The sequence below is a fragment of the Tiliqua scincoides genome, chromosome 1 (genome assembly GCF_035046505.1).
Source record: "Tiliqua scincoides isolate rTilSci1 chromosome 1, rTilSci1.hap2, whole genome shotgun sequence".
NCBI classification, from domain to species: domain Eukaryota; kingdom Metazoa; phylum Chordata; class Lepidosauria; order Squamata; family Scincidae; genus Tiliqua; species Tiliqua scincoides.
Genome location: NC_089821.1, coordinates 27445751 through 27470544, shown reverse-complemented (window position 1 = coordinate 27470544; position 24794 = coordinate 27445751). Strand labels below are relative to the sequence as shown.

The 24794-nt window shown below is 42.7% G+C and overlaps 1 protein-coding gene across 1 annotated transcript in view; it reads left to right on the top strand.

The window, feature by feature from the left end:
• The window catches only part of HSD17B12 (hydroxysteroid 17-beta dehydrogenase 12), an 84246-nt gene extending 60441 nt beyond the window's left edge, over positions 1–23805 (top strand). Inside the window, exons 8-11 of the mRNA XM_066632098.1 lie at positions 6820–6901; positions 14150–14215; positions 21515–21661; positions 21837–23805. Of these exons, the coding sequence (XP_066488195.1) occupies positions 6820–6901; positions 14150–14215; positions 21515–21661; positions 21837–21941 (400 nt within the window). The 3' untranslated portion in view covers positions 21942–23805. The remainder of the gene's footprint in view (positions 1–6819; positions 6902–14149; positions 14216–21514; positions 21662–21836) is intronic.
• The last annotated feature ends 989 nt before the right edge of the window (positions 23806–24794 follow it).

The window sequence follows — 24794 nt, the reverse complement described above, 5'->3', positions numbered from 1 at the left end:
ACACAAGCAAGCAAGCCTTCCCACCAAGCAAAGCATGAGATTTAGCCTACAATTCTCTCCACACATTCCTGGGAGTAAGCCCCATTGACTACAATAGGGCTTACTTCTGAGTAGAAACCCATAGGGCTGGACTCATAAAAGATCAGCATCCCATGTGAAAGAAGCCGGGCAGCTGGCAACGGGGAGGGCTGAGTACGGAGCAGAGGGGATTGATAGCAGCTGCCTTAGTTTCCTTCCATCCAGAAGTGTCAGGCTGCAGTACTTGCATAATTATATGGAATTTAGCCCAACGCGTTTTTTGTTAATTGCGCCGAGTCATGGAACAGAACTAATGCGGATAAATAGGCACCACCTGTACTTTCTCTGTTCTTCCCAGATGAACAATAACAAATGGAAAACACTGTGTCACCTGATCTTCCTCTCTTGCTTCAGTGCTCACATAGTTGTCTTTTCACGCCAACATTTTCGTTAAACTTCAAGGCTGACTTCAGCTTCCTCCATTGGTGTTGAAGGAGACACAGTAGGGATTGTAATCTCCATTTTTCTCTGTCTTTTACATTGAGGTAATTGGAAGACTAGTTCACTGGGAGATTATCCTACTTTATCACTGAGCTTGTCTTTCTGATCTCTTCACAGTGCAATTCCTATGTTTTGCCACTAGCTAAATTTCCTTTACCCTTGTGTACCATCTGCTAAAATGGATTACTAAAGTTTCACAAGTGTTTGCATGTGTCCTTTTACTCTTGTTACAATGCAATAACACTGTTACAAAAATACTATATAAAGCAGTGATTTTCAGCCTTTTTCATCTCATGGAACACTGACACTAAAATTGTCAATGCACAAAATGCTGCCAATGGGGGGCTCACATCCCCCCATTGGCCCTTCTAATAAATGACCTTCATCCAAATTCCTGTGGCACATCTGTGCACCACTCATGGCACACCAGTGTGTCACGGCACAGTGGTTGAAAATGGCTTGTATAAAGAGTAACAACAATAACAGTATTGCACCATGAGTAACAATGTTACTGCAGATGGTTCAGTGCCTCTCCCATATTCTTCTCTTTGTATGTTAATCCTTGTCGGATTCTTTTTTATGAACTTAGAATTTGCCGCAAGTTCTTTCTACCCAATCCACCCTGTCAGACTGCTTGTTCTGCTTCCAGAGCAGAACATGTACATTGGATACATATTTTCTCTTTTGGAAGAGATTGTCACATAATCTTTCTAGATCAGTGTTTCCCAAACTGGGGGTTGCAGCTCATAAGAACATAAGAACAGCCCCGCTGGATCAGGCCATAGGCCCATCTAGTCCAGCTTCCTGTATCTCACAGCGGCCCACCAAATGCCCCAGGGAGCACACCAGATAACAAGAGACCTGAATCCTGGTGCCCTCCCTTGCATCTGACATAGCCCATTTCTAAAATCAGGTGGTTGCACATACACATCATGGCTTGTAACCTGTAATGGATTTTTCCTCCAGAAACTTGTCCAATCCCCCTTTAAAGGCATCCAGGCCAGATGCCGTCACCACATCCTGTGTCAAGGAGTTCCACAGACCAACCACACGCTGAATAAAGAAACATTTTCTTTTGTCTGTCCTAACCCTCCCAACACTCAATTTTATTGGATGTCCCCTGGTTCTGGTGTTATGTGAGAGTGTAAAGAGCATCTCTCTATCCACTTTATCCTTCCCATGCATAATTTTATATGTCTCAATCATGTCCCCCCTCAGGCATCTCTTTTCTAGGCTGAAGAAGCCCAAACGCCGTAGCCTTTCCTCATAAGGAAGGTGCCCCAGCCCAGTAATCATCTTAGTCGCTCTCTTTTGACCTTTTCCATTTCCACTATGTCCTTTTTGAGAACTCATAGGACAGGTGTTCCCAGCCTTCATTTGGAGGTTCATTACCCCTTAAGGAGGGGTAGTGCAGTTAATAAATACTTATGGATTTTGTTGCTGCCACCGACATCACCACCAAATGCATATAAATAAAAAGTAGTTGTTTTTTTTACTTACATGCATTTGAAAGTGGCTGCAAAACCCAGAAGTGCCTTACTAACATTACTGGGTCCCTAGTTGGATCACTTCTCAAATGAAGAGTTGGGAACTACTGTTCAAGATGATCACAGAACCTTCAATAGTGCTTGCATTATCCAGCTTCTTTTAGATGAGGTCGATCTTTTACATTCAGCAGTCAGCATGTGTGTAAGTTTTTTGTGACTGTGGTCATTGATGCCTTACCTGTTGACTGCTAGTAAAATCTCTTTGAGAGCAGTTGTCTTTGCTGCCTTCTAGAAAAGCAGATTTAGAGGTTCTTAAGGGTTTTGGATAGAGAAAAATTTACTTGTCTAGTGTCCCTAGTTTCTGTATTACCTGGGAGGTAAAGATTCAGGATGCACACGTTCTCTTAAGTATTCATGAATCTCATAAGTAATGCCCAAAGTGCCCTTGCAGTAAGCTCCACCATTGCCAGTTCACTGCCCGTTTTGCCCATATCCTTTACAGAGATTATAATGTCACAGCCAAGAGTTGTACAAAATGAGAGTGAATTCATGATAGTCCTTCAATCTTCAGGAATATTTTATGGGAGTATTTTTGCAATTCTATCTCAGATTTTCTAATTATGTTTTGAAATGCCTGAACAAGTGGTAAAGCATGCTATGATTGTTGCCTTTGGTTCTTAACTGCTTGATGGAAAGACTTATTGGTTTCACCCCGAATTGCAAGTATTTGTTTAAAAAATTTATTCCCTGCCTTTTCCTTGCTGAGGTGGCTTACAAAGTTTTTAATAAAAACAAACATAAAACTATAAAAGAATTCAATAGAGTTGGGGTCAGCAATTCAGTCCAACAAGCAATATAATTAGGAGTGAAAATAGCATCCCATAGAAAGGCAAAAATGCAGCAAACAATATACAGGCACACAAGGCCAACCACCAAAGTCATCACCCAGATGTCTGAGAAAATAAAAGTGGTTTTAGTCCTTGTTGAACAACTGTAAAGGGAGGGATAGTTCTTAAATTCCCTGGAAGGAAGTTCTGTAACTGTAGCACCACTACAGAGAAGGCTCTCCCTTGACCACCATCCCTTTAACCTGATTCAGAGGCTGCATTTGCAGGAGAGCTCCCTTCAGATGATCCTAATGGTGGTTCAGTATATATGGGAAGAGTCCCCCTTGGATGATCTAAGAGTGGGATGGAAAGTCCCCCCAGATAATCTAGTTCCAAACTTAAAGGGCTTTAAAGGTCACTACCAGCACCTTGAATTTGGCATGGAATTGAATTGGCAGCCAGTGTAGGCACTAGGTAGCGGTCTAATATAATCAAAACATTGAGCTTTGGTAACTACATGAGCCTCCGCATTATGCACTACTTGCAACTTCCAAACCATTTTCGAGGGCAGTCCCGTTTAGAGCTTGTTAGAGTAATCCAAACACGAAACTATGGATCACCATGTTTGGGTCCAAAGGAATCAAGTACATAAATATTAATAAATATTAATCTACTGACTTTAGCTTGTATATGGGTGCAAAAGTGCTCACACAATCTTATTTCTGTTCCATCCCTGTGACAAGTTCCTGCGGGGTCCTCACCAGCCCAAGGATCAGCCAGCCCAAGAATCGGGAGGGGTGGTGGTCCTTGGAGAAAAACGGCTCAGGAGAATGCTGTGGGAGGGAATGAGCCAAAACTACACTGGGCTCACAGAAGCTGCTTCTGTGTGATTTTTTTTTTTCAACCATTGCCCTCTCCCACAGCCAGCTCCCAGTGCCCATCCCACATCATTCAAAATGGTCACCCAGTTCTCAGAGGTGGGTTTTCAGGGGGCTCAGGGACTTTGCAGTACTTTGTGCAAGTAGATTCAGAGTTGGAACAGATTATCTACATACTTTTTAGTCAATGTGCAACCATTACTAAGGAATTCTGAACATTTACTCAACCAATCCTGTGATACAGCGAACCTTCATAAAGCTGGATTCAGAGTTTGTGGATCCGTGATCAGCCTGCACAGTGCAGGTGGTGCTCTCTCCAGTACAATGATGCAGCATGATGAATTGGCATGATTTGGACACTCTTGCTGTAGACAAACAGTGAATTATTGATGTTTTGCCATACAAGTAATAATTGCATTGCAGAGGCAGCTTGCTTTCTACCACTTTGAATGCAGCTAGGATGGGCAAGCGTTGCCATAACAACAATAGGAGAGCTAAATACAGCATGTTTTCACCTATATTGCTTAAGGTAGAATAGTTAGTTGGCAACCTTCAGTCTCGAAAGACTATGGTATCGCGCTCTGAAAGGTGGTTCTGGAACAGCGTCTAGTGTGGCTGAAAAGGCCGATTCGGGAGTGACAATCCCTTCCACACTGGGAGCAAGTGTAGTGTGTCCCTGGTCTGTCTCCCTGGCTATGGGCCTTCCTTCTTTGCCTCTTAGCCTCAGACTGTTGGCCAAGTGTCTCTTCAAACTGGGAAAGGCCATGTTGCACAGCCCGCCTCCAAGCGGGCTGCTCAGAGGCCAGGGTTTCCCACTTGTTGAGGTCCACTCCTAAGGCCTTCAGATCCCTCTTGCAGATGTCCTTGTATCGCAGCTGTGGTCTACCTGTAGGGCGCTTTCCTTGCACGAGTTCTCTAGAAGCATTCTACTAAGCATACTCCAGAAGCATTCTACTACTAAGTAGAGGCATTCTACTAAGGTAGAATGCTTATAAGGTATTGGGGCATGTTTTAGCTAGTCACTTATTTATGCATCTGTATTAGAAATTAGATTGATATACTAGAGAAAGTATGGTAGACATAGATATCCTGCTGCATGGTTCCAGTTTTCCAAGTCATTGTCAAGTCTCAAGCTCAAGCAGCCCCAGGGACGGCAGTGAACCACTGCTCTATTGAACCACTGAAGTTCAATGATTGTGGAGTGGATTGTGGATTGGATTGTGAACCACTGTTCTAATAGCGCCATGATTTTCCATTTGCATAGAAAATTCAGTAATCATATGTTGGCTGTCTGTTGTCTGTTTCATCCCTTGCTTGGTTGGCGTCTGCTGTTAGGCCTAGTCAAGGACACTCAGACTCTAGTATGCACTAAAGGTCTGCTAATCTTGGGGAATAGATCTTCTAGGATGTGTGGAGAGTGCCACTGGAAAGAAGAGGCTGAGAAACCTTTGCATGTGCTGCCATTTAGAACCTGACCATATTTAGAAACAGAACAATAACTTTGTCTACTTTATTGCCTTGCAAATACATAATGCTGTCAACACACATGGAGTTTTATGCACAAGAGGACAGGACTCCCTGAAGCACTTATAATCTAGATCAAACTTAAGACCCACTGACTGGAAGCAGCCCCCAGAAGCTTTTTACCTGGCACCTGTTACAATTAGGCCCTGTTACAATTAGAGCCACCCTTTCAGCCATGCTGCGTCTGCTGAAGCTCTGAGAGATGGAAGGAGGCCTCGGAAGGTAATGAATGCTATGGAGAAAGGGACAGATGTGTGTGAGAGAGTTACTGCTGAGCTGCTAGAAGAGCCCAATCACACAGACTTTTCAGCTTCTGCTGAGGCATCGCTTTGCACCTCTCAGCTGCTGAGTTGTAAAGTGATGCTGCAGCAGAAGCAGAGCTGCTGAAAGGGTGGCCTGCAGGATCATGGGCTCTCCCAGCATTGTAACTGAATCCCCACACACGATTAGCACATTTTTCTCTTCTGTCATTTAATAACAATAATAATAATAACAGGTATTTATATACCGCCTTTCTTGGTCTTTATTCAAGGCGGTTTACATAGGCAGGCTTTTATTTAAATCCCTTATTAAATAGGGATTTTTACAATTTGAAAGAAGGTTCTTTCTTTCAAAAACCACTACGTTCATGGTGTTTCGTTCCGACCTGGCTTCACATTCTGGCCTCCATCCTCCCACGCTCAGAGCAGATGGAATGGCTCAGCTTCAGCTTGTCAGCTGCTTCAAGGTCGCACAGTGCCGGTGGCCTCGAACTGGCGACCTTGTGGATGTTATCTTCAGGCAGACAGAGGCTCTATCCTCTAGACCAGACCTCCTGCCCTCGTTCCAGTTTTCCAAGTCATTGTCAAGTCTCAAGCTCAAGCAGCCCCAGGGACTGCAGCTATTGTGTGAGACCAAGATGCTTACTTCCACCATCTGCTTAATGACATTAGTTAGTTCTTGTTATCCGTCAGGGTTAGGTTCCTAGAAACCCAGCAGTTAGTGAATCCACATAGCAATCAGTGATCTTATCGGATTAATAGGGTTAGGGGAGCGGTAACTTACCTGCCAGCTATGAAGACCATCAGCATGGCAGCAGAGATCTTTAGAAGGCCACAGAGCTCCTCAAAATGGCATCCGCAACTAGCACAGAGCCTTTTAAAATGGCCATGGGAAGCTTCAAAGACCATGAAACACTCTGCAAATGGCACAAGGTAAGTAGCAGCCTTGCTGCTCGCGGAAAAGCAAATCTGTGTGTAGCAAATCCGTGATTAGCAGGAACTGACTGTACTTTCCTGCTCAATTATGTTGTTTCTGGGCTTCAGCAGATTCTATTAATGTTCTTTGGCCCACTATATGAAACGAGTTTGACACCCCGATCTAGGATAGACACAAAGGAAATAGTAAAAGGAACAAGAGGGAAATAGAGGCAGGGATAAATAGGAAGAATATGTAGTTTCATGTTCACATATATAGTTACAGGTAGCATTTGAAAATCATGTTGGTTGTAACAACAAGGAGCTTTGGAGGCTTTTTTTTCACTCCATTTCTGCTGCTCCTAGTGGTGGTGGTTTCACTTATATACTGTGTTTCTTACCTTCTTAGGTCCAAGGGAGTAATAGTGAATATTTCCTCTGTGGCAGGACACGTCCCTTGTCCATTTATGACCCTTTACTCTGCAACAAAGGTAAACAAATTTTTTCAGATATTTCATGTGATAGAATCTTGTATGTAAATCTAGTTAAGAAATGATCCAAAAAAGAATCTACCATACTTTTACCTCCTGCTAAACTGAAGGAAAGATTTCAATTTTGTAAATAGAAAATACTTTAGATAATAACGACATGTGAGTGTTGGAGTGCTATGTTATCCTCTTATTTCTGTTATGTACAGGCATCCTCCCTTATCTATGAGGAATACATTCCTGCTGCTACTGTGGTTACCTGAAACTGCAGAAAACAGCAAAACCTACACAACAGCGAGAACCTGTTCTCACCAACAGCAAGAACATCGACTCATACACTACATGTCTTCCCAAGGCAGTTGTGAGAATGCTGACAGGAAGTGGACAGCAAAGAACTTTCTGTTAGCATTCTCACAAATCATCTCCTGTAACAATTGAGTCTTTGTAGCGTGTGAGTTGAGGTTCTCTGTTTGTTTCCTATTCCATAGCAAAAGGAAGAAAATGTTGCCTTTTTGCACAGGGTTTGCAGACTAAGAGAGGTGAGCTATTAGCGCTAGGGTAGGGTTCAGAATCACAGTTAAGTGAAACCATGAATATGGGGGATTACCTATCTATTGGACCCTATTCTGTGACTTAAATATATTTGCTCTGTATATGATTAGTACTGTAGTACTATACATACTATAGGTACGTATATAGGTACTATATTAGTACCTATACGGCAAAAAATTTGTGCCGCCAAATCCCCCGTGAATCGTCCCCTCGCCTCGCAGTTACTCAGGCAGACGGAGAGGGTGAGTGGGCTATCTGCACCCGGGTGTGTGGGGGGGGGAATTCTGTAGGAGGATGGGCAGTGATGCCTCCTCCGGGTGGGGGTGTGGTTCCCAGCAGCCACACCTCCTGCCTGCCTGTGCCCGGCTGGTCCTCCCCATCATGCCAGGAGCTGGAGGAGCCCCAGAGGAGAAAGGGCATGCGGGGGCAGCCTACCAGTCGGCGCTCACCTGTGCCGTCTTGGAGCCTCCCACACGTACACCCCACCATAGTCCTTCTGCCAGCGAGGGCAGAGAGTGGAGGCATCCTGGCAGCTGCTGCAGCCACTGCCACTAGACTAATGGAGGGAGGGAGCGTGCAAGGAATGTCCTGTGCTGCCCTCTACTGAGCGTGCGGCTGTGACGGGGAGGGAGGGAGGCGTGCTGCACCCATGCTAGGGAGCAGCTGGAAGGGAATGGGCAGCACAGGACTCTCCCTGTGCTCACTCTGCCCTCCATTGGTCTGGCGGCAGCAGCAGCGGCAGCACCCAGGATGCCCCCGCTCCACTTTTAGCCCCCGCGGGCAGTAGGAATATGATGGGGAGTGTGCACGGCAGGCTCCAAGTGGGCAGGGGGAGCGCCAGCCAGCAGGCTGCCTCCCCACAGCCCTGCCTCCTCAAGGAATTCTCCATTCCTGATGCAATGCAGGGACCAGATGGGTGCAGGTGGGCAGGGAACCCCATAGGAGGCCCAGAGGAGGTGCCACTGCCCATCCTCCTGCAAGGGTTTACTTCTGAGTAAATTGGGTTGCAGCTATGTGCAGCTGCACTTGGTCAGTGATTCATTGTTGCTCATCTCTCTGCTGTGAATTGAAATGCACACTCCCAGTTTTATGTTCTAAGCTGTATGTTCTATGTAGAGCCTCTGGATTAAGGCACCAGGCACCTTAAAGGAGGATTGGATTAATAGTTCTACTGGTATTCTGTTTCCGGTGCACTTAGAGCCCAATCCTAGGCTTGCCCATTCAGAAGTAAGTCCCATTAAAGTAAATGGTGCTTACTCCCAGGAAAGTGTGGATGGGGTTGTGGCCTTACTCTGATAGTGTTTACAAAACGGTTGTGAAGAATACAATTTTAAACGCTAATGAATAAATATGCCTCGTATGAGATAGATCAGTTTTTAATAAATTAGAGACTGTTTTCAATACTGTTTTTGCTATGCTATGTGTGTATACTGTGTTTTTAATACTTACTATTTTTTTAAAAAAATTATAGTTCTTAGGTAACAATTACTAGTAGTTTATTTTTCAGGTTCTGGCCTCAGGTAAAATCAGTCAAAATTAGACTTGGACACCCCTCTAAGTTAAATGGTGGAGGTCATAGAGAATGACTTACGTGGGGGTCATAGAGAATTCCATGATTTTTGGCTTAAAGCCTGCCCTCAACTTATCTGTGAGATCGACTTATAGGCAAGTATCTGCAATATGTTTAGTTTTGCGGTAATTATTCACTACTGAAGCAACCTTCTAAAGGTTGGTTTAAGAAACCAACCCCTTGTCATTCTTTATTTCTGTAACATGCAGGACACTTTTGCTCCTGCACAAGAGGGGCTGCATTCAGATATCTTTGGGTTTTTGTGCTTCTTTCTCCATGCTTAAGAACTGGAAGCTTCTTGATCCTTCCAGTGGTGCTTGATCCTTGCTTGTGGTTTGAGTTGTCCTATATTAGGATGCAGACTCTTAATAACTAAATCAGTAGCCTCTAATCATCTATCACCGTACATGGGGGAAAGGGAATACTGTATGTGAATTGCGCTTTTGAGAATCAAATGTAGCCATTGTGTTTCCTTGAAGTAGTCTTGTAAAAGTGAATGTTCCTGGGAATGTATGCATAAGTGGCTGCTTTTTCCTTGCAGTCATATTCAGTTAAGGAATGGGGACTTAAACAGCACAAATATGGTAAAGTGCAGTTCACTGGGACTAGCAATAGTTGGGCAAGTTTGCAGAATCTAACAACCTGCTGAACAGTTACTGAAACATTAAGGAAATTTGCCAAATAAAGTTGTGCATTTTTTTACAGCAGGGGATCATAGTACAATCTTGGAGAGATTCCACTTCTGATTTGTACCACTGTAACCTTTTCACATGTTGTTGGGCAAATGATGTGCCATAACTGTAAAGCTTATGGGAGAGACTGTAATGCACTGGGCTTGGTTATGAAATAGGCTTTTTAAAATGTATTAAATAAAATTTTGTTTAGGCATCCCAAGAACATAAGACGAGCTCTGCTAGATCAGGCCAAGGACCCTTCTAGCTTCCTGTATCTACAATGGCCCACTAGATGCCTCTGGGAGCACTCTGTGACAACTAGATACCTGCATCCTGTTGCCACTCCCTTGAATCTGGCATTTAGACATAGGTTATCTTTACAGCCTCTCATGGCTTGTAATCTGTGCTTGACTCTTCCTCCATAAATCTGTCCAATCCACTTTTAAACACATCTAGACCAGGCACTGTCACAATGCCCTGAGGCAGGGAGTTCCATAGATGGATTACATACTGTGTAAAGACATACTTTTTGTGTCTTCTCCTACCTCTACCACTCAATTTAGTGGATGTCCCCTGGTGCAGGTGTTGTGTGAGCGAGGGGGAAAAAAACTTTCCTCTATCCACCCCATGCTTAATTTTATGTCTCAATCATGTCCCCCTTCAGGCATCTTTGATTTAGACCGAAGAACCAGAAACACTGTAGCCTTTCCTCATAAGGGAAGTTCCCACAGCCCACTAATTATTTTGGTCGTTCTCTTCTGCACCTTTTTCGTTTGCAGTATATCCTTTGTGAGATGCAGCGACCAGAAGATAAAGTACATGACTAAGTGCATCTTTTTGAACAACTTCGTTCTTGTTCAAATACCTGTTGTAAAATCATGAAGTCCCATCATACTTTGCATGCTTTACAGACAGGGCTAAATAAGATTTTTCAAGGCAGTGCAAATTCTGTGGTCTGTATGAATTATGCAAATTGAGTACAGTTGCACATACAGTAGAACCTCCAAAGTTGACCACCTCTCTTATTGACCACCTCCTTAAGTTGACCTAATTTTCACAGTATGGACAGACACTGCATATACACTATGGGAGACTAACCTCTGTATTGACCACCTCCGTAAGTTGTATCTTGACCACTTTGACCATAGCACATAGTATTAATTTACCCTTCGTAAGTTGTCCACTGAACGCAATACTGTGGGCCTGTGTTTTGTCTGGTTTGTCCCATTTTGGAAAAGAAAGAAGCCATGCGACAATCCCTCCCCTACACCTGCTAGCGCGTGTGCGAAAGGGTTTTTATAGGTGGGCACACTGCACATAGCCAACAGACCTGCGCCGGCTGCAGATTGTACCTGGACATGTACCAAGTTATGAGGGGCATGAGGTTGCTTGTGCATAGTGAAGCCGTTGTCCTTTCACTTTGGTTTCCATCACCAGTGCATTACGTTACACTTATATTGAAACACAACTGCTATTTTGCTGCCTATTTTCCCAGTTTGGAGAGATCCTTCTGGAGCACTTCACAGTCCCTTCTGGTCTTCAGCACTCAGAGAAGTTTAGTGTCATCCACAAACTTGTCTACCTCCCTGCTTATCCCTGTTTCCAGGTCATTTATGAAGATGTTGAAAAGCACCAGTCCCAGGACAGATTCTTGAGGCACACCACTTTCCACCTCCCTCCACTTTTTTTGTCAATTGCCCATTGACACCCACTCTCTGTTTCCTGGTCCCCAACCAGTTTCCAACCCATGAGAGGACCTGTCTTCTTATTCCCTGACTGTGGAGTTTTCTCAACAGTTTTTAGTGAGGGACCGTATCAAACACTTTCTAGCATTTAGTGAGTCTGAGGAGACCCAGTGGAGGCCAGGCAGCCTAAGTAAAAAAGTGTTATTGTTTTTTTAGCTGTTGGAGCTATGTAACATGCTATAGGCTGGCAAGGGATAGCATTGGTCTGCCTGTCTGCTATGAAACCAAGTTTTTTTTTTAACTTACCATTTTTTTTAAGCTTATGAATTTTCAGGGTTTTTTAAAAAACTGATTGTGGACTGTTTATTCTCTGTCTCTTGATATAGATATAGATGATATAAATAATAAGCATCACAAGAGGATCAATTCTCATTGATATTTCCATTAAAACTTATTAAAAATCCAATCTAAATAATAACTTGGCCTTGCATTTGTTGTCCTGGGAGCTAAACATGATAATATTGAAATGCCTTTTTTTGGTATGTTGACCACCTCCCTATGTTGACCAATTTCCTCCAGTCCCTTGGGTGGTCAACTTAAAGAGGTTCTACTGTATTTTAATATTTCTGTGTTTCCTTGCTGATTTAAATTTATTTATTTTTCACATTTTTATGCCGCCCTTTCTCCAAAGAGCTCAGGGTGGTATACACAGCTGCTCCCCTCCTGAATGGTGGTTCTGGTGTTCTCTCCAGTGCGCGAAGCCTGGGTAAAGTAGATATGGAGGATAGACGGTTTCCCATGCAGCAATTCCCCCTCTCCACATCGCTGAAATGGTCCAATAGAAAGGCAGAAACCAATACGGTTGGTTCCAGCGGCGTCACAGGAGTTGCCAGAACATGACTGTGTTCAGCCATGAACTGCCTCAGGGACTCCGGCTCCGGATTTTGCCTCGAGGTTGACTCCTGAAGCCTTTTCCATAACTGGATGTAGCCTCAAGGCAGTGGAGGTTTGGGATCAGAGTTTTCCTTCTCTCAGATGAGCTGCCTTCCCAGGCTAACGAGTCCCATCTATCCGGTGCCTGTTTAGTCGCCTCTTACAACAAGTACAGCCATACTGAGGGCCTATTCTTATCCCCAGCCCCCAGGAGATGTGCAGCCTAGAGCTATGATATTTGTATTGGATATCTCTGTTGCTTCTGTTTAAGGTATATGGAGAGGATATAATTTGAAAGCCTATTAGTTATGGGTGTGTAAGCTGGTCAAGAAGAAAAAAATATTAGCAAAGCATTTAATACTTGTAACTGGAGCAAGGTCGATCATCCTGGTCAAACACAAGGGTGTCCTTATCCTTCATGTAGTGTTTTCTTTTCATACACACAGTTTAACTATTTTCTGCTGCTCAACTCTTAGGAACCAAGTGTTCCTTCAGAAATTACTAACAGTTGGAAGGGAGGGTGGAAAAATGTGGCTATTTATATGTCTTTTTAGATAATTACATTGTGTCAAATGATGTTGCCCGAGACAGCTTAAGCCACCTTTTTTATTTTTTTTGTCTCATGGCACACAGACAAGATACTAAAATTCTCAAGGCACACCATCAGTTGTTGTTTGTTTTTTGTTTTGTTTTTTTTACAATTAACAAGGCATACTGTGCTGCTGGTGAGGGGCTCACGTCTCTCAATGCCCTTCCCATGACAGTTTCCCAAATTCCTGATGCACACCTGCGAACCATTTGCAGCACACTAGAGTACCATGGCTCACTGGCTGAAAATGGCTGGCTTAAATGGTAAAATACATAAAATATTATATGTGTTCTAATTGTTGGCAAAATAAGCAGCCTTCTCCTAGAATCCCTTACAGTGAAACTGATAAGGGCAATGCATCAGTTTCACAGTTCAGTGAGTTTGGGTTCAGAAAACCATAAGCAGTGTCCTGCTTGTAGAATGGGACTTTTCTGCCCTCAGGATTGCGGGATAGTGTCGCTGCAGCAGGAAGAGTTTCTGAAAGTTCTGTTGGTCTTTGTCCTAGCAGAAGTGCTTTTGGGATTCAACTAGTCGATATTCATTCCAATGACTTTTAGAATATATTGCTTTTCCTGAGAAAATACCTGTGGGCCATGGCTGGAATGCACAGGAACAGGATTAGGAGTTCAGCCTTTTTAAGGGATTGGGTTGCAACTCACATGATTTGTATGCAGAAGAGCATAGGCTTGGTACCAGGCATTTCCCAGTGGGATGGGGAAGGACTGCTGTCTGAAACTTAGCAAGCTACTACCTTCTTGTTGGCAACCTTCAGTCTCGAAAGACTATGGTATCGCGCTCTGAAAGGTGGTCCTGGAACAGCGTCTAGTGTGGCTGAAAAGGCCAATTCGGGAGTGACAATCCCTTCCACACTGGGAGCAAGTGCAGTCTGTCCCTGGTCTGTCTCCCTGGCTATGGGCCTTCCTTCTTTGCCTCGGACTGTTGGCCAAGTGTCTCTTCAAACTGGGAAAGGCCATGCTGCACAGCCTGCCTCCAAGCGGGCCGCTCAGAGGCCAGGGTTTCCCACTTGTTGAGGTCCACTCCTAAGACCTTCAGATCCCTCTTTCAGATGCCCTACTACCTAGAAGCTACTACCAGTCAGTGTGAATAAGACTAACCAGATGGACCAATGGGTCACTGCAGTAGAATGTAGCTTCTTATGTTCAATAAACACACGAAAAGCATGCTGTAAGGTGTTTAGGTGTTTGTATATGGTGTATTAATGTTACTGTTCTGTTTTTCTGCCTCTAGGCTTTTGTGAATTTCTTCTCTCAAGGTCTCAGCACAGAGTACCAAAGTAAGGGTATCATTGTGCAGGTTAGTGAAATTGTTTGTATGATTAATATGGCAATAAAAGGTTATCATCACTATACAGTCTCTTTGAAATGTGGGGAAATGTCATTAAAATATGTGTGGCTCCAAACTCTGTCTTCTGTTAACAGAAGAAAGGCAGATAGGGGTACAGTTTTCAGTGCTTTCCTCTTCTCTTTCCATTCCCTGGGTTGCACACCATCATATTCCTGAGGGTTCGCCTGATCTGCGGAGTCAAATTTTAGAATGATGCAGGGGGATGGAGAGGGAAAGATTTGAAAAATCTTGCACGGCTTCTGTTGTTGTTATTATTGTTGTTATTATTATTATACGCTTTTCATCGAAAAGTTCACAAAGCGGTTTAAAGAGAAAAATCAAATAACTAATGACTCCCTGTCCCAAAAGGGCTCACAATCTAAAAAGAGGCAAAAGAAAGCCAGCAGACAGCCACTAGAAAAGACACTGCTGTGGTGAAGAGGATCAGTTGCTCTCCCTCTGCTAAATAGAGGAGCACCCACTTGAAAAAGTTAGCAGGGTAATTTCTTGCATAAATGGAAGATAGTACTTAGATCCAAGTTTCCTCTGAGGGGAGTAGGATAATTCTGTAATGTTTAGTGCAGTTTGTCCTTTTTAATGGAGCATTTTAAACATGCCATGTTAGAGATGAAATAAAAGATAGTCTTCCACAGTGTTGCAAGATTGTGTACTCGCTTTGCAACACCTCATAGTGAGTCATTGTGCAGTTCACACACAACTGTAAGTAGTTGCTGAGAGCTGCCTTAAACCATTTTTGCCCAGCCCACAGGTGAATACTTTTGGTCCCTGTTGCTTATATGCAACATTGAGCAAAAATGGCTTAAAGAGGACCACACTGTATAATTAACATGAGTTTGATGCGACAAGTTATATAATATGAAATTGAATGTGATTGGCTTATTATGGTTTCTATCTCTGTTCTCAATATTTAAAAGCCAAATTATAATATTGCATATCCCCTGGGGGCTGGGGATAAGAATAGGCCCTCAGTTTGGCTATACTTGTCCTAAGAGGCAACTAAACAGCCACCGGGTAGATGGGACTCGTCAACCTGGGAAGGCAGCTCATCTGAGAGAAGGAAAACTCTGATCCCAAACCTCCACTGCCTTGTGGCTACATCCAGTTATGGAAAAGGCTTCAGGAGTCAACCTCGAGGCAAAATCCGGAGCCGGAGTCCCTGAGGCAGTTCATGGTTGAACACAGTCATGTTCTGGCAACTCCTGCGACGCCGCTGGAACCAACCATATTGGCCTCTGCCTTTCCATTGGACCATTTCAGCGACGTGGAGAGAGGGGATTTGCTGCATGGGTAACAGCCTCTCCTCCATATCTACTTTACCCAGGCTTCGCGCACTGGAGAGGACACTCTGTTCCAGAACCACCATTCAGAGCGTGACACCATAGTCTTCCGAGACTGAAGGATGCCAACAACAATATTGCATAGTTTTAGCTGTGTGCATGTATTAAATAGTAGCTAACAGGTCGGAACTGAGATTTTCCCCTTACGCATGTCCCTGAACATAAAAACATAAGAACAACCCCACTGGATCAGGCCATAGGCCCATCTAGTCCAGCTTCCTGTATCTCATAGTGGCCTACCAAATGCCCCAGGGAGCACACCAGATAACAAGAGACCTCCATCCTGGTGCCCTCCCTTGCATCTCACATAGCCCATTTCTAAAATCAGGAGGTTGCACATACACATCATGGCTTGTAACCCCTCATGGATTTTTCCTCCAGAAACTTATCCAATCCCCTTTTAAAGGTATCCAGGCCAGATGCCGTCACCACATCCTGTGGCAAGGAGTTCCACATGCTGAGTAAAGAAATATTTTCTTTTGTCTGTCCTAACCCTCCCAACACTTAATTTTAGTGGATGTCCCCTGATTCTGGTGTTATGTGAGAGTGTAAAGAGCATCTCCCTATCCACTCTGTCTATCCCCTGCATAATTTTGCATGTCTCAATCATGTCCCCCCTCAGGTGTCTCTTTTCTAGGCTGAAGAGGCCCAAACGTCATAGCCTTTCCTCATAAGGAAAGTGCCCCAGCCCAGTAATAATCTTAGTTGCCCTCTTTGCATCTTTTCCATGTCCACTATATCCTTTTTGAGATGCGGCGACCAAAACTGGAGACAATACTTCAGGTGTGGTCTTACCATCGATTTGTACAAAGGCATTATAATATTAGCTGTTCTGTTCTCAATACCTTTTCTAATGATCCCAAGCATAGAATTGGCCTTCACTGCTGCCGCACATTGGGTTGACACTTTCATCGACCTGTCCACCACCATCCCAAGATCTCTCTCCTGATCTGTCACAGACAGCTCAGAACCCATCAGCCTATATCTAAAGTTTTGATTTTTTGCCCCAATGTGCATGACTTTACACTTACTTGCATTGAAACGCATCTTCCATTTTGCTGCCCATTCTGCCAGTTTGGAGAGATCCTTCTGGAGCTCCTCACAATGACTTCTGTTCTTCACCACTCATGAAAAGTTTGATGTCGTCTGCGAACTTTGCCACCTCACTGCTCACCCCTGTCTCCAGGTCATTTATGAAGAGGTTGAAGAGCACTGGTCCCAGGACAGATCCTTGGAGCACACCGCTTTTCACCTCTCTCCATTGTGAAAATTGCCCATTGACACCCACTCTCTGTGTCCTGGTCTTCAACTAGGTCTCAATCCAGGAGAGGACCTGCCCTCTAATTCCCTGACTGTGGAGTTTTTTCAGTAGCCTTTGGTGAGGGACCATGTTGAACGCCTTCTGAAAGTCCAGATAAATTCTTAAAGTCCAGATATTTGTCCAGCCCTGACAAATTCCCCCTCCTCCTGTCTCTGAATTGGGGAGGAAGCTCTGATTAGTGCTGGTGGGAGCTTCTCTCCTTGGATAAATAGCACCTTCAGGAGGACCATTTTTTGTTTGTTTAATGCAGCAAACTTAAATATAATATAGAAAAATTTTGGATCATTCTTGGGTCATCATGGGAAGGATGAATCTTCATAAATGCAGTAATTTGGCTGTAAATAGTTTTGCCCTCCTCTGAATGGTATTATTTATTTTTGTGATTTTATTTATTATTATGAACAGTATTTATATACCGCTTTTCAATGAAAAGTTCACAAAGCAGTTTACAGTGAAAAGTCAGGTAACTAATGGTTTTTGTTTTTATATATTGCATATTTTAGCTGGTAATCGTAAACCACCATGGGTGCCTGCTCTGGTAGAGGAAAGGCAGGGTAAAAATCTTTTAAATACTGTTTCAGAATCCTATATTGGCATATATAACACATACAAGATAAGAAAAGTAATGAATGATAACCTAACCTAAACTTATTATCTTTGAATAAAGATTTGAGGCAAGTCATGTACTCACAGGATGCTTGAGAGCTTGGTCTCATGCCAGAGTTAATGTCTGCAAACTATATTTGAGACCCTAATGCAGGGATTTGGGATCAAATTCTTAGGTAAGCAAGGGAGTGGGATTTAACTATAGCCCATCTCTGCTCTGGAAGATCCACCATCTTACTTGGGCATTGGCTCTTCTCTTTTGCCTTCTTTACTCAGGAAGGAACAGGGGCAATGTGGTACCTTCGTCAGCCTAAAATTTCCTTGCCCCACTTTGCTGTCAATTAATAGTAGGTAAAAGTTAGCTATTTTGCTAACTCATAAAAGTATGATTCCTTTCTTCCCCGGACATTAAAAATTTTCTCATTCAGAACTTTTGCCTGTGTGATACTATCTTAATTCTATCAACAGTGAATGTGACTTATGTGGCAGGACACCGTTAATAAGTTGTACCTTAGTTATTTGACTCAGATAAAGAAGCAGCATTTTAGTGTTGACTCAAGGCTTGCTGAATTCCATGAATCTATCTTGTTTACCCTTTTTTCACATTGTCTCATGGAAATAGTGTGACTTCATTTTTGATATCTACATTTCCATCTAGAATTGGAAGAGTGAAACTTTTGCAACTGATTAAATAGAATAGATGTTATATAAGAGCTGGAATTAAAGGCTTAATTAGACTGCACTGAATAGTGCCATGCACTGCAAAAAATAAGGGTTCCAAACAGAAAGTTTCAAAATATGTTTCAACTGGATTTGAAGATAACATCTTAGGGTAGATGATTCACAGCCCAATCCTGACCTTGGTGGCATGACTCGATGCTGCTGAGCACAGTCGCAAACATGCCGTAAGGCACGTTCACGAGACTCACTGCCAGGCTCCCGGCCGGTGCTGGGCTAGTGCCGGGCGGTCATCTGGTTTCCACGGCTCAGCGGTCTCCCGGACTGCCGAGCAGCAACACAGTAAGTGGGGGTGGGGACAGGGGCGGGGAGGAGGCATGCCAGGGGGCGGGCGGGAGGCATACCAAGGGAGAGGGAGGCAGGAGGATCAGATCCAGGGCGCTCGTGGAGGGCTGCACTCCTATACGAGCGCCTTTTCCTTAGGTCAGCAGTAAAGTGAGTAGCCCCATTGCGGGTCTGCTTACCTTACCCAGGAGGCACCTCCTGCAGCAGCCCTTCTCAATGCTGCCGAGCCTGGGCACCCTGGGCAGCTCAGGATTGGGGTGCCCGTCTCCTTGGAGCAAACATTACAAAAATTATTTTTTTAAAAATTTCTCGTGGTCCCTGTTCCAAATCCACACTTGACTTGCTTTCTGTTTTCAGTGCTTTATACCAGCAATTTTTAACCAGTGTGCCATGGCACATTGGTGTGCCACAAATCATCTTCAGGTGTGCCACAGAAGTTTTGGGGAAGGTCTTGCATTAGTAGGGCCATTGGGGGATATGAGCCTCCTACTGGCAAAGTGGTGTACGTTGTCAATTAAAAAAAAAAAAAAGATGGTGTGCGTTGATAATTAATGCCATCTCAGTGTGCCATGAGAGGAGAGGTTGAAAATTGCTGCTTTAGACAATATCACCTTCCTTGCTAGTCCTAGGTATATGGCCGCATGCTATATTACAGTGAGATAGCAAAGTTCACTTGCATATGATTCTTTTCTTAATATTCATTATTTTAACTTTTTCTTGCCAAATAGATGCAAACTCTTCCCTGACCACCTTACTATGTTTTAGAAGGCTGATGAATAAAATACTAAATCAAAGGATCTCATAATTTAATATATCTCTTAATGAGACAAATTTTTAAGACCAAAAGCTATGCTTTCTAACTCAATCGGGCTGTCTGATATCCTGTGGTGCCCTCTAGTGCTGCAGCTGAGTAATGCAACTGTAAGCATCAAAGCACACATCCCTGTTCAAGTTTAGCTTGAATTTTCACTGCTGTGTGTGAGGCTTTGGTTTATTTTTTAAAATAAAAATGGCATTCACATTTGGGGGAAGGTTTTCTGGAGGTCTGGTCTAGAGGGTAGAGCCTCTATTTGCCTGAAGATAACATCCACAAGGTCCCCAGTTCGAGGCCACCAGCACCGTGCAACCTTGAAGCAGCTGACAAGCTGAGCTGAGTTATTCCATCTGCTCTGAGCGTGGGAGGATGGAGGCCAGAATGTGAAACCAGATCAGAAAGAAACATCTGAATGTTGTGGTTCTTGAAAGATAGAACCTTCTTTCAATTGTAAAAATCCCTACGGGAATTTAAATAGCCTGCCTATGTAAACCGCCTTGAATAAAGACCAAGAAAAGCAGTATATAAATACTTGTATCATCATCATCATCATCATCATCGCAGTGTGGAGGAAGGGGGGCTGTCACTACTCCCAAATCCCCTGTGCATTTCCCCTGGTGGAAGATTCAATTTGCACCAATGGGACACTTCTTCTATAGTAAAAACCACATGCTGGTATTCTGATCCAAATCCCAAAAGAGTTAAAAACCCCATTGCAAGGGAAGATAGAGCACAAGTTGGGAACAGCACTTCGCAGTTGGTGATTAGTACCCACATCCTTGCTTCACCCTTGTAATTGAGTGAACTGGAAAAAAGTAGTTTGTCACCACTCAGAGCTAGCAAGCATGGGGAGAAGGGGGCTGCTTTGGACAAACCTCCCTTCAAACACCAGAATGTGGGAAAGCTGAACTGAGACCAGCCAGGTAAAACAGTGATGATAAATTATACAAACTTTGAGTGTAAGAAAACAACTTGGGACATAGGCAAAGTTAAAAGAAAAAAAGCATTGATAAGCTAATAAAAGAGAAAAAGGATAGATGGCAAAGTTTATGTTAAAGTCAAGTAGCAGATAAAATAAAAACCTGCAATTACTTTTCCTACCCTGTTTACTTCCTGGTCTTAACTCACACTTGCAGCAAGGGGAAGAGGCAAGCCTTCCCATGGAGCATCAGATTGGCCTTGGACAAATGCACAAAGTGGTGTGTGTGACCCCACTTTTTATGACCTTGATTTGCTTGTAGGTTTAGGCCCCTGAGCCACAAATTTCCTACTTGTGGAAATCAGGTGGGCTTCATGTTCCAGTGAGCTTGCTCAGAGCTGGATCCTGTATTCTAGTCAGTTGTTTGAGCATCATTGTCTCCCCCAACAAAAAAGAACAATGAAAATTGCAATTGGACAACTTGGTAGCCCCTCCAGATGTTGAGGTTTCCCATGTTAGTGCATGCTACTTTTGTAAAACTGGCATAGAAGACTCTATGTTTAAAGTAACATGGAATTAGCTGTTGTAGACAGTACCTACAGTGTTTTGAAGAGACACTTTGAACCTACAGACAGTGTTTTGAAGAGACACTTTGCCAACAGTCTGAGGCTAAGAGGCAAAGAAGGAAGGCCCATAGCCAGGGAGACAGACCAGGGACAGACTGCACTTGCTCCCGGTGTGGAAGGGATTGTCACTCCCGGATTGGCCTTTTCAGCCACACTAGACGCTGTGCCAGAACCACCTTTCAGAGCGCGATACCATAGTCTTTCGAGACTGAAGGTTGCCAATACTAGACAGTACCTACACTGTGGTGCACCCCCCCCCACACACCTTTTGCCATGTATGATCCTATTCTAGAAGGTCCCTCAGCCCTTAGGAAAAGACTTTTCTGGGGATGCAGGACATTACAGAGGAGGAGGGATTTGGAAGTAAGTTTGCTTAGAAGTAAATTTCATTATGTTCAGTGGAGCTTACTTTCAGGAATAGGTGATTAGAATTGTGGTCTGGAAACCTGCTGTAGATCTTAGACTAGTTGAATTATCATGTTTTGACTTTTTAAATAAAGCCTATTAAAAGTTAAAGCTACTTGCATATTTTAATAATGGAATACATGGCATATTAAATACCCATAAAGGCCTTCTTTTAAAATAATGGTGTCTCTTTTCAGACTGTTGAACCATATCTAGTGGTTACCAAAATGTCTAAGATCCGTCCATCCAGGTTTAGACCTACACCTGAAACCTACGTAAAACATGCCATCAACACAATTGGTGTAGTGAATCACACTTATGGATGTCCGTCTCATTCCTTCATGGTATGTGGTGTTCACAGTTGATTTTTCATTACGTGTACTTTAAAAGAAAACTGTGACTTTTAAAAATGTCCATTTATTATCAATTTTTTGTATCTTGATTTAACTTAGTGAAGATATTGGCATCTTTGTCTTCAGTGACAGCATCACGAGTGTGGTTTCTTCTTCCATTTCTTAGGCCTGGTTTGGCTTGCTTGTGCCCGAGTGGTATCGCTATAAGACAATGATAGATGGGGCCTTAAGAGGAAGAGCTCGTTATTTGAAGCAACAAAAAGAAAACTGAACTGTATCTGGAAACTGAAAGGATCCTTTGTGGCTTAGTATCTATACTCGAGCATCAAATACTTCCTTGCGTTCTTTGAAGAGTGGGATTTTTTGGGGGGTGGGGACCAAAGACCAGCGTGAGCCAAGAGATGAAAGGAAAAAGGAGACATCATGAGCAACTTGTGGATTGTTTTGCAACTCTTTTGTAGAAGGGCCTTTGTTGGATGCGACCTGAACAATAACTGAAATTACTAGTTTCACTTTAAATTATTTAACATGAGCAGAGTTTGGGAAATCATGGTGGGGAGAGGCATTCGGTAGAAGTTTAATAGACCTTAGTACCCATTATAGATATCAAACTGGTCTACATGTTTTGTTAAACAAAAATTCATTACTAATTTTTTTAACACTGTAAGACATTGCACTATGTTTTTAAGTTTAAGAATGAAGTTGAATGAAGTATCTTTACACCTCCCCTCACCACATGGTAGCCTGAACATTTTTTACATTATCTGCAAGAATGTCCTTCATGAGATGGATAGCTTTGGACATTTCCAAATGGATGTCTGCCTTAGGCCATTTGATGGAGGGGGAAGTAAAACACTAATCTAAATTCAACTGTATTCTAATAGGATTGAATAAAGGTGCAAGAACAGTGGCATTCTTTAGGCATCATCTTGGGTTGAAATGTAGAATGCAAAACTTGCAACATGCTTTGCAGATGCAGCCACTGACCCCTGCAGCATGAGAGTATTCTTCCAGGACTGTAACTGCAAAGTGGTGGCAATGAATCTTACCACACTTAAAGAGAAGAGCTAAATGCACTGACTGTGTAGATTTCATACATTTGTAGTAGATAATTAATACATCTAATCCAAGACACCTTTTAAGGGATGTGATTGTTATAGCAAACTGTTGGAAGAGAAAGAAAGCACATAAGCTGGAGTAACAGACAAGCATGACCAGATACCTGCTGCTTGATTTCCCTATACAAGTCTATTTGAAAACCACCACAAGAATTTTTTATTTGAAAGGCAATATAAAAATCCCCTAAATGTTGATATGTGCTTGAAATTAAATACTAGTGATAAAATGATTACACACACACACCCCTTCCATTGCAGGACAATTGAAATGAGAAGTTGCATTTTGACACCAAGCTGAAAATATTTTGTCTTATAAGCAAATTAAGAACCTTTTTTCCTTTAATGTCTAGGCTTTTCCTAGGTGTTTAAAACATAGCTAAATGTGGTTTTAGGAATCAAGTAAAATAAAAAAAACACGGTGATTTTTAACTGATTTGATTGTGTGCAGTAGAGAATTTGTTTTCTGCAGATAAGGAGTTGTAAATGAGCTCAGTATCAAGAGCAAAGAATCCTAGGTGCATGTGTGACCAGTTGAAGTTTGTATGGAGAACGCTAACTCTGGAATGAGCGGGGAATGCAGAAGTCACCTACCATTGCACTATGTATCTTACCTTAGATAAATTGCCTTTGTCAGCAGCGTATGTACTGAAGAATCATTCCTATGGGTTAGTTTGAGCAGTTACTGATGCTAGAACTTCAGCAACTCCATTCCTTAGTCTACCTTTGGAGGAGTAATTTTTAAGGCTCTGATTTGAAGGTAAATGTGTGTTTATTTTACCTAGACACAGGAATAAGTTTTCTCCCAGAGTGTAAGCATGTCCTAGGAGTAAGAGTTTTGTCCATATTTTTTAAGTGGAGAGTAAGGTGAAAGAATTTTGGCTATATAAAATGTCTTTTTGCTGACTTATCTGGAATTGGAGGGAAGGGTATTTTGAGATAATTGGTATGACTATGTGATGGTTCTCTTTTATAAACCGTACTGTAAAACATGTAAAATATAACAAGATTTCTCTGAAAGTTTAGCAGTTGTTGCTTTATTTAACAATTATTTAACATTTCATATGGTTACAATTGCAGAACAAAATACTGTACTACAGTGGTTCTCAAACTTTTAGCACTGGGACCCACTTTTTAGAATGAGAATCTGTCAGGACCCACCAGAAGTGACATCATCAAGCAGGAAAATTTTAACAATCCTAGGCTGCAATCTTACCCACACTTTCCCAGGAGCAAATCCCATTTACTATTGTTGTTAAAACATATACATAGTAGCCTATTAAAAGTACAGATGTGTAACATTTCCCCAAATGCAGACATACCATGGTAGCAGCAAATCTATTAAAAATAAAACATTGAAATGAATGGGGACCTTCCTGAAATTGGCTTGTGATCCACCTAGTGAGTCCTGACCCACAGTTTGAGAAACACTGCTGTGTACTGTACTGTTGGAGCTCAGCCTCCAAAAAGATTTCATTTTGGCCCAAGTCTATGTGTGTCTACTCGGAAGTCCCATTGAGTTACTTCCAGGTAAGCATGCATAGGATTGTAGTCTTAGTGTGCACTTTAGCAGATCATGAGCTACTTCAGGAAAACGAACATTTTTGATGTGGTATCATAGTGAAACATTCAACAAGTATCTTAGATTTCTAAGAGCCTAGAATAATTTTAAAAATTGCAATGGAATTTCTCCAAGAATAATTTTCAGACAATCTTTGCTTGCTCCATATATCACTTCATACATAGCTCTTATTGTTCTTATTTAGCAATACCCATATATGTGCCTTATACACTGCTCAAAACAATAAAGGGAACACTTAAACAACACAATGTCACTCCAAGTCAATCACACTTCTGTGAAATCAAGCTGTGCCACCTAGGAAGCCACACCGATTGACAATCAAGTTCACATGCTGTTGCACAAATGGAGTAGACAACAGGTGGAAATCATAGGCAAGTAACAAGACACCCCCAAAAAAGTAGTGGTTCTGCAGGTGGTGACCACAGAC